Source organism: Quercus lobata, chromosome 8, assembly GCF_001633185.2.
Source record: "Quercus lobata isolate SW786 chromosome 8, ValleyOak3.0 Primary Assembly, whole genome shotgun sequence".
Classification (NCBI taxonomy): domain Eukaryota; kingdom Viridiplantae; phylum Streptophyta; class Magnoliopsida; order Fagales; family Fagaceae; genus Quercus; species Quercus lobata.
This window is the reverse complement of record NC_044911.1, coordinates 51,078,188-51,089,311: the sequence shown is the minus strand read 5'-3', so window position 1 is coordinate 51,089,311 and position 11,124 is coordinate 51,078,188. Positions and strand designations below refer to the sequence as shown.

General features: G+C 36.2%; 1 protein-coding gene across 1 annotated transcript; it reads left to right on the top strand.

The window, feature by feature from the left end:
• Positions 1-3,210: 3,210 nt before the first annotated feature.
• On the top strand, positions 3,211-4,581 carry LOC115957030. Its single transcript, XM_031075273.1, has 3 exons — positions 3,211-3,319; positions 3,485-3,866; positions 3,924-4,581. The coding sequence occupies exons 1-3, from the start codon at positions 3,211-3,213 to the stop codon at positions 4,579-4,581; spliced, it is 1,149 nt and encodes a 382-aa protein (XP_030931133.1).
• The last annotated feature ends 6,543 nt before the right edge of the window (positions 4,582-11,124 follow it).

Genomic DNA, 11,124 nt, shown 5'->3' with positions numbered 1-11,124 from the left:
ACAAATCCTTACATTCACCTTTAGTTCTAATCAAATCTCCATTAGCCACCCTAACCTCCAAAATCCTTGTAGTGTCCATAGCCAATTGCAAAGTTCTAACCAACACAAAATCAAGAAAATTATGAGAACTTCTAGTATCCAAAAGTATGACAACCCAACGCCCATTAATTTGACCCAAAACCCTCATAGTCCCAGGTGAAGGGTTGCCCAACAGAGCATATAAAGTGATATCAGCTTGATTTAATTGAAATTATGTATTATCCTCCACTTCCACAACTTCAACTTCATGGACCTCTTGCACTTCTTCTATCATGAACAATTTAAGACCTTTACAATTGTGCCTTGGCTGCCATTTCTCATCACAATAGTAACAAATACCCTTTTTTCTTCTTTCTTCCATCTGACTTGGAGTAATCTTTTGACTAGGGACCCTTATTTTAGTCTCAACCTTATTGTTATACTTGTTTAGTGCTTGTTCTTGCCAATTAACCCTGCCAGACTCAAAAAATGGCTTATACATCTTACAAGTGGACAAATACTCTTCTTGAATTTTAGCTAACCCAAAAGCAGCACTTAAAGTTCTTGGATTTTGCATTCTCACTGCTAATCTAACCTCATCCTTAAACCACTCAGAAAACAATTGATCTTGTGAGACTCGGGTAGATTTTTGATTCTATAGCTTATTTCAAATTGGCTCTTGTAGGCAAACACAATTGTAGTGTGCCTCAATTTGGTCAGAGTTTCCATGGGATCATCATATGATGAAGGTCCAAATCTAACTTGAATGGCCCTAACAAAAGTCTCCCAAGAATCCAAAGATCTTTCACAATCTTGAAACCAAACTAATGCCTCATTATCAAGATGATAAGAAGCATTCAAGATTTTTTCTTCCTCAGGTATTTCATAGTAACGAAAAAATTGCATTGCTCTAAAGATCCAAGCAAAAGGATCACCTCCACTAAATCTAGGAAATTCTAACTTGATGGACCTAGGAATTAGAGCACCTACCTCAAGTCGTGGATGATGTATTGGCTGTTGCAGCACCTCATTTTCAAGAAGATGATTTTCTTGATGATAAACTGTACCTTCTCGTTGTTTAACTTGTTGCTGCATTGCTGGTAATCTTTCTTCAATCATAGCTTGCATTCCTCTAAAATTGTTATCCAGTTGTTCCAATCTTCCTCTGAAATTGCTATCCAGTTGTTCCAATCTTCTTGAAATAATTTCCATGGTAGAAGCATGATCATCCAATCTCTATTGTTCTAGCAAAACAGAGTCACTCAAAAGAGAATATTTAGTTTCCTGCACCATAGTTGAACCGGCTCTTATACCAAATGGTAGAATCCTCAGTAATTCAACTCTCTAATTCTCTTACTCACTCAATATGGTAGTTCTTCGAGGGAACTATTCCTCCAATGATTCTTCAAGGGAATCAACCTCCAAGCTAGTCTCAATAAGAATTAAGCAAATGCATTCTTATTTTTATTTTTTAATTCTTCTTATTACAATCATCTTAGTCTTATACTAGTTACTGTATTACTGTTAGTAGTAACTAACTAACTAACCACAAAGTACACATATTACAGCTCAACACTATAACAATGTACAATACTTTGATGCTTGTTCTAACTAACTTTGTACAAGTACCTACCACACACAATTATAACAACTGTGATGTCTTGTACTGAAGTCCTAATAGTAATTTTTTTGTGTTTAGCCCTTTAAGTTGCATACTTCAGTGGTGGGGAAGATTGGGTATTTATACCTATGAATCCCCCCATGTTTCTTAGCTCAAGTGCATCATTGCTCGGTTTGCCAAATTGGGACGCATGCTCATACGAGCTATGGGAATTCCCTCTGAGGGAGTAGGCCACATCCCATTCAATGCGAAGTGAAGTTGTTGGGGGTGCAATTAATACGAGTGACCGTACTTGACTATCTGGTCCACCTTTTGAGGAGAACTTCTAAAATCGATTTTTTTGGTGACAAGCAGATGATGAATTGTAGGTGCGAGATCAATCATTCGATACAACAAGGTAGGTTTACATATAAACTTCCTGTTGTCATTCCGACCTATTGGCTTCATTAGAGCACTCACAACAGTGGTACTATATTGCTATATTTTAGCTCCTCAAACCCCAAAATCATGCTCACAGCAGTGGAGCTAAATCTATAATTTTTAGCTCCATTGCTACAGTGCACATCTATAGATAGATGTGCACTGTTCATGAGAGCTAAAAAATATATATATATATATATATATATATTATTTTATTGAATTTCTCTCTCCTCTTCCATTAAAAAAATATTTTCTCTTTCTTTCTTTTTCACTCTCTCTCCGGCTTCTCTTCTTTCTTCCTCTTTCCTTCTCTTTTTTTTTTCTTCCTCATCGACTCTTTGCTGCCCGTGCCTCTCTACTCAGTCCGTTGCTCCTCTCTACTCAATCCTTCTCTACTCAGTCCTTCTCTACTCAGTCCTCACACTTCGTTTTTGCCTGTTGCCGCAGACCAAGCCCCAGCCCAACGCCGACCGAAGCCCCAGCCCAACGCCGACCACTCTTTGCGTTCTCCACAACTCCACCCCCTCTCTCTTTGCTATCTCATGCCCAGCGCCGACGTGGGTCTCTATCTTGCATTTTCTCTCTCTAGATCTCCACCTCAAAGGCCGAACCTTCGAGCTCCACCCTCTCTTTGCTATCTCATGCCCAGTGCTGATGTGGGTTTGTGTTTATGTTTTCCGATCTGTTGTCGGCAGTGGGCTTGTGTTTGTGTTTGTGGCAGTGGGCTTGTGTTTTCCGATGTGGTTGTTGTGGGGGCGGCGGTGAAGATAGAGTGAAAGAGAAAGAAAGACAAAGCTGAAGTAGAAAAATATAAATGCAAGTGAAGATAGAGTGAAGATAAAGAGGAGTATACGTGTGTGGAGGAGAAAAAAAAAAGTGTATTTGGATGAAAATAATGGGAAAAATAAAATAAAGAATAATAAGAAATTAAAATTAAGAAATGTTACCACAATATTTTTGCAATAAATTTTAAGTGATAGGTTATTATTATATTGGTGTGAAAAAAATAATTTTTTTGATGGTGGCGGTGGTGGTAGTGACAGTGGTGGTGGTAGTGGCTGTGATTGTTGTTTATTGTAGAAAATATATTATTCTATCATGTGGCGGCGGCAGAAGAGTTGGCGGCGGTGGAAGAGTCGGTGGCGGTAGTAATGGCAGCAGCGGTGGCGGCGATAGTGGCAGCGGTAGTGATTGCGGTGGCGGTGGAAGAGTCGATGGCGACGGCGGCGGCGGTAGTGATAGCGGTAGCGGTTGCGGATGGTTATGATTGTTGTTTATTGTAGTAGATATATTATTTTATTGTAGGAGATATATTATTTTATTGTGTTGAAAGTTAAAATAGATCCACTGCTGCAGCATGTGTGTAGGTAAAATAGATAAAATAACTTTTATCACCGGCTAGAATTTTATCACCCGTTCTTGAAGGTTGGGAGGAAGCCACAGTTGACAAACTCATCAAGGAAGATTCAAGGACTTGGGATGATGATGTTATCAATGGCCTTTTTGTTCCGGAGGAAGCTGCCATCATTAAATCAATCCCGCTCTCAAGATTCCCTACTGAAGACAAACTGTTTTGGCCATGGACTCAAACAGGGAAGTACAGCTACAAATCTGGTTACAGATTTTTAAAGTATGAAGATGAAGTTTCAGGGGCGACGGATGCACTGGCAGAGGACAGAAATTTCTGGCGCAGCATTTGGGATTTGTGTGTTCCAAATAAGATAAAAAAATTTCTGTGGAGAGCATGTCGTGAGGTAGTCCCAACAAAAGCTAACTTGAAGCGACGCCACATTATGGAGAACGGCAGGTGCGAGCGTTGTATGATGGAGGATTAAACCACATTACATGCATTGTGGTCTTGCAGCAAGAACAGGGTTGCCTGGACGTCATCAAAGTGGAATGGCTACCAAAACATAAGCCCAGTAAACTTTAAGGAGCTATTATCGTGGATATTTAAAAATCATGGCAATCCGGAGCGTTTTGCGATGGTGACGTGGAGCTTATGGAACCAGAGGAATCAGGTTCGGCTCAACAAGCCTTGCTGCCCATCAAACCTGATTGAAGCACAGGCGAAGGAAAAATTGGAGGAATTCATGGCTACAATCCCAGACAAACCAGCGACCTTACCTCGACAGAGAACGAACTGGAAACCACCTGATGCGAGAAGTTTCAAAATAAATTTCGATGGTGCAATCTTCAAGCAGGAAAATAAGAACGGGATTGGGGTGGTTATTCGTGATCACACAGGGGCTGTTATGGCCTCTCTTGCTCAAACCGTTGCACCTGCTATGCAGCCCATTGAGATTGATGCAGTAGCAGTTGCTCGGGCGCTGGAGTTTGGAGAGGAAATTGGCATAACAGAGGCTGTACTTGAAGGTGACTCAGAGCTGATTATGAACTCACTTAAAGGAGGAGGACACTCTATAGCTTTAGTGGAGCCGTTACTGCATGGTGCCATGGTTTTCTCTAGTCGTTATGCAAATTGCTATACTCTCATTGTAGAAGAGATGGCAATAGATTAGCACATAGTCTAGCAAGACATTCTATTAATGTCTCAAGCTATGTAGTTTGGATGGAGGGAGTCCCCGATCCACTATACACAGTTGTTCAACAAGATGTAGCCAATTTGGCAAGCTAATTTCAATAAAGTATCAATCTATTTTCTCAAAAAAAAAAAAAAAAAAAAAAAGTAACTTTTGGTGAAGCTAAAAAGCTAAATTTTTAGCTTCACTGCTGTGGATGCTCTTATGCTCTTCAATGTCATTCTGACCCCATAAAAAAGCTTTTTAATAACTTTACGGTGAAATTGCCATAGAACTTAAAGGATCTTAATTCGACCCTAGGGGTTTGTTTGTTGTTTATGTGCTTATTTGAAGTGTTGAGAAAAAAATTAGGGTATTTATTTAGCTTATCTAATTTTATTATGTATCTCTTTTAAAGCTTAATTTTTTTAAATGTATAGCTATACTTCTACCCAACCTAATTATTAAGCCCAATAAACCAATGACAATAAATTATTCGAATGAGTTGATACTAGAGGATGAAATTAATCAACTGCCTCCTCTTTAGTCAAAGCAAATTAGCAAATCAATTATCTCATTAGTTAAGTGTGCATTTGAATGAGTTTATTTTCATCAATTTATTTAATTTATTTTGACCATTATGTAAAAATATAGTTACTGTAAGGACACGATTCTTTTGCGGCCCAATAATGATGTTGGGCTCGCACATGAAAGATCCCTTACAATATGATTTGTAGAGAGTGGGCTTGAAAAGCTAGCCGTTGGGCACGGGGCGATGTTCCGGTCTTGATTTTAGAGGAATTCATATAGAAAGAGGAGTTGGGTTTGAACATTTAAGCCCTACAGTGTCGCATCCTATGGGGTTGGACTCCTCGGACTTGATCCGAGGATCATTAAGGTCTTACCCCGATTACCCGACGGTGGGTTTTTCTGTGATGTGCAGGTGTTCTCCTGATGTTTTCCCCCATGGAGTCCTTTTTTTTTTTAGAGGTCAAATCAGAGCCCCCTTCTAGGTTCACTTACTTTTTCTTTTATACTAGCTTGCGTCCGCTGTCCTTCGTCCACGTGTAGGGTTAACCTTTACAAGACTGATATTTGTCCCATCAGTCTAATCCCAGAATTGTTGGGGATGGTTGATAAAGCTGAAGAATACGGCTCTGTTAGGTGCAGAGTCTTATCTGGGAAGGGTAGTAAGGATAACTCTCCCAAGATATTTTAGATCTCCTTTCACATTTGTTCTTTTATCTCTTTTATACCCCTCCCCTCAATGGAGCTTTGGGTCTGCCGAGGACGAAACTGTCCTCGGCTGCATCTCCGGGCCGTTTTTTACCTTATAGTTTTGAGCTCGGGCCATAACCTTTTTTCGGCTTGGGCCTTTGGACTCCCCATGAGCAAGTGGGCCTGACCCATAAATTATTGGGCCCCACAGTTACATTTTGAAAAAAAAAAAATTTATTTAAAAGATTATACATTCTTTTTTGAGGTGAAAATAAACTTTCCCCAAGCTTGGAGTTATCAATAAATAGAACTCATCTTATGTTTATTCCACCAAACAATATTGTTCTAAAATTTTTATCTTTAAAAAAAAAAAAAAAAAAAAAAAAAAAAAAAAAAACCCTAACCTGTTATGACTTACTCATGAGTGAAAAAATTTTGAGTAGTTTTTCAAACATAAAAATCCATAACATTTTTCACAATAATTGAGTTGATAAGTTTTTTTTGGTTGTTCACCTTTGACATCATTTTTTTTTTTTTTTTTTTTTATCTATCACGAACAATTTACCACATCAACACAACGTATATAAAAAATAATAAAAAATAAAAAAATTGTGTTTAGAGACTTTCTTGATTTTTTATTTCTTAATTTTATAAAGTTCTGATTGAAAATTCTCTCTAATATAAACATGTACATGCAAGCAGAAAGATAGATAAGCCTGTTGAAAAAGGGTTGTCTAGCATACCATCCCATCAACACATAGGAATTGCCACGTAAAGAATGATGCAATATTATGTTTTGGATTATATTTATTCGAGTAATACACAATATTTTTCAAAAATATTTTTCATGACAAATGAGTTTGATAATTAAGTTTTTATTGTGTCCCGTTATGGGTATTGGTAACATCATTTTATCACTTAGGGCACATTTGGTAGACTATAATAGGCACTGTAATGTAATAGTTATTTCTATGATTTAGCTATTCAATAATTTGGTTATGTTTTTATTACAGGAAATAGTCATTCCTTATAAATAGTTATTCTTTAAAAAGGTTGTAATAACTATTCCTTAGTAGATACAATAATTTATAATATTAATATATTTCCAAATAAATAAAATTTTCATATTCACCTAACAATTATGGAAATAAAAAATCATCAAAAAATAACTCATCTCTCTGAAATTTAAAATATATTATTTTCTTGGAAATATATTTGTATGAATGAGATATTTCCTAAAATAGATCATAAATTTTATTCTAATGTTACAACTTACAACCAAACTAATGAATAAGTTTAGTTATTCCATTACAACACCTTTTATTACTGGTAATAAAGATTACCATTCTTGTTGTAATTCACATTCAGTGTACCAAACTTACCCTTATTATTAATTAACAATTTACGGTATTGGTAACTGTAAAATCTTTTGTAAATTTTTGCTGGCCGAAAGTTATTGTATTTATTCACATTATGGGCTGTTCCTGTGGGGGGCAGCCTGAAATGACTCATGTGGCTTGCATTAGATTGCACAAAGTTCACATTGTCATATCTGTTATCATTTCATGATGTATCTATTCTTGCAATCACAATCACAATGTCATACCATGTTAAAATCGGTAGCTTTACCCAATGAAGATGTATGGTCGATATTCAACTCAATTATAGAACATTCATATTATGTGAAATACGCGAATAAGAAAAAAGTGATATAAGAAACACACAAAATAAATATATATATATATATATATATATATAAAATGTACAATTGTAGATAGAATAGATTGTGATTAGTAACCTCATTTTCACATAGATTCACTATTAATATTAGTCACAATATAACAAATCAATTGTTATAAAAATAATTGTGAAATTAATAAAAGTACAATGGTGTTTTGAATATAACACATCAATTATGCAAAGAGAGCAAGGATAAAGGAATTGTGCAAATTTATATTGATACTATTTATTTTGCATTTAGATTTTTATTCTTTTTTTATGTATCACAATAATGAAGGAAGACAATTGTTGGTTGTTTTTGTGTGTGTGAAGAAAGAGAAACAATTTAAAAAATCAAGAAAATTTGATATTTTAATAAAATGTAGTGTAAAATAGATAATCTTATGTGAGGTGTTTTGAAAAGTGAGTATGTAAAATAGAAAATGTAGGTTCTTATACTAAAATATTTTTCTTCTTCACCCAAATTGTTATTTAATTATATTATCTTTGAATTTACCCTGCTCCTTGTGGTTCGACCTCAGTGCTCCGAGAATTATATTGCTACGATCTCCTGCACTTGGGAGTGAGCAAGCAGGTGCTTACCTGGTTCCACCTCAGCATCAACAGTCCCAAAACAGGCAGCAACACCGTGGACTCCCCCAACTTTACATGGTTACAAGATCAATTTCGACGGAGCAATTTTTGAACAAGAAAACATAGCTAGTTTGGGAGTAGTTATACAAAACCATGATGGAATGGCGATGGCTTCACTGTCTGAGATTATTTCGCTGCCATCAACAGTCATTGAAGTGGAAACTCTAGCAGCATGGCGGGCAGTGGAGTTCGCTCTAGAATTGGGATTTGATAACATCTTCCTCGAGGGTGATTTTGAAGTCTTAATCAAGCTCTTGAACAGTAGCAGCAGGTCTTTAGCGCCTTTTGGGCACATCATAAACAATATTCTTTTTCTTGCTTCACACTTCTCATGTTTTAATGTTGCACATGTCCAACGACAATATAATAAGGTTGCTCATTCGCTAGAAGAGCAATCTTTTCATCCCCTTTGTCCGTCTGGATGGAAGATGTTCCACCAAACCTTTTAATTGTAATTCAGGTTGATTTAAATAGTCCCTTAATAATAGGTAGCAATTTGTTTCTCAAAAAAAAAAAAAAATAGTAATAGGTTAATAAATAATTACCAAAAATTTTAGGTGTAGACAGTCAATAGAAAGCATAATCATGGTTGGTCACTCAACTAAAAAAGAAAAGAAAATGGTTCTCAGACATCATCAATTTCCAAAAAACTGATGTCAAAGATATATGGTTCTAGATTATCGGAACCAGACGCTACCTTAAAGCCAAAAAGGTCTATATATCCTCGGATTCTGCACTTAGGATAGGATAACTGGAATTCAATGCCTTTTCTTTATCCAGTTGGAGCACAATAATGAGGCATATGCTGCTGCCTTCATCAATGTCACACGATTTACTGCATTCTCTACCTACGACTCATGAATGCAAAAATCATAATGCTCCGCGACATGACTAAACTGTGAGACCTAATTTTTGTTCCAACTAACCATAAAAAGGTTGGTCTCCATGAAGTTTGCCTACCAAGTAATAGAGGCTTACTTAACTTCTTATTCTTCTTCTTTTTTTTTTTTTTTATTTTTTTTTTTATTTTTTAGAGGTAGTTTCAACCTATGATGCCATATCCATTTTTAATGATTATTCTTTATTATCAGAGAAAAACACTAATAATCATGACACTAATTGGTTTTTGGTTGTTTTCAGTATATGTAGAAATTGAACCATAGATTTATTATTTGATAACAAAATTTTTTACCAATTGAGCTAATCGGAGTTCTTATAGACTTAACTTTTTTGTTGAGAAGAAGAGGCTTACTTAACTTGTACAATACAAACATAAGAAGTTTAGTAGTCAAAAGTTTTGGACAGCAATATTGGATATCTCCTTCTATATACTTATTCCTGGTATATAATATAATTCAAACTTGGGAGACTTTTTAATTGAATACCTCCTGTTTGGTTGGAGTAAAATACATGAGCTCACATTCATCAAAATATGACACTAGAGCACATGTGCAAGCAATTTTTAGATAGATAAATTGTTAACCTCTAGATAATCAAAATATGACATAGTCTAGTGCACCATAATCTGCCCATATTTGGCTTCATTTATTTTACCATACATTAACGCAATTCACAGTGATGACTTGCATGGAGCGCAATGAGCAAAATAAAAAACTCAAAATGGGTCATTCCTAGGATAAACAGTGATACTCATATTGCCTAATGTGATAATTTGGCTCTTAGCTACAAATACAATAGCTGAAAGTTTCCAAACAATAGCTGAAAGTTTCCAATTAAAGATGAAATGATGCTGACAGACACAGTACACTGAGTCCGATGATAGTGACAATGGGATAAGTGTCGTACGAAAATTCTATCTCTATCAACTATCATAGAGAAAGCAAACCACTATTGACCATAAACATAGCATTATCTTTTTGAGCCGAACCTTATTCATGGGATTGTTGTCTCCATTTTCTGTGTATCCTGTGCAAGCACAGGCACTCAATAGTGGAAAAAAAAGAAAGAAAATAAAGATCGATGTAATTATCAATTTGAAAGTTTGGATTGCCCAGTTCCAGTGCGCTTCCACGCGGATACTAAGCCGAAAAGAAATACCAAGAGATTTGCCGACGGTGCCTAGTTAGAACCGTATTTCATTTTCATTGGTCAACATTTGGATAAGCTATTGAGAGCCGACAACCTTTTCCACACCACATGGATGACTTTTTTTTTTTGATGGAATACATGGATGACTTATATCTAGGCATTATCGTATTTAATGTACAAAACCTTGAAGTGAATGATGGACATTAGGGCTGTTTGGATTTTCAGTTTCCATCACACATAATTCTGTTTTCATCGCCCATAACTCAAAATTGGTGGGTCCCACAGCTGAGTAGTGTGTTTGGATGTATTTTCAGTTTTTGTTTCTATCATTCAATTCTTTGATTTTTAAGTGATGAGTTATGAAAATTGAAAACAAATTTTAGGTGTTTTCAATTTCCGAAACTCAATTTCCATGGCATTTTCGTAATTAAAGACACATGCATGAGACCCACTGTCAGTGCAAAGTCACACCATCCCACCTTTTGATACTACTTGCAATGGCTCTCTTCATCAATGGGAACTAGATCACTCCTCCATCTTCATACCACCATCTTTTTTTTCGTAAACTATACCACCATCTCCATACCACCACCAATCGGAGCTCAGACCCACCATCTTTTTTTTTTCTTTTTTTCTTTTTTTGTGGTAAACTATACCACCATCTTCATACCACCACTGATCGGAGCTCAGACCCACCATCTTCTCCATCCTTCTTGACTCCACCATTGGCACCATCATCTCAGTCTCAGACCCATTAATCTCCAAAATCAAGAAACAAACTTTTCAATTCAAACAATCTCCAAAATCTCTAACCCACTACTCTGTTTTTCTCTCTCTTTCAGTCTCATATTTCACATCAATGGCGTCACTCGTCGCTCGTCGATCCGGCTTTGTCGCTCATCA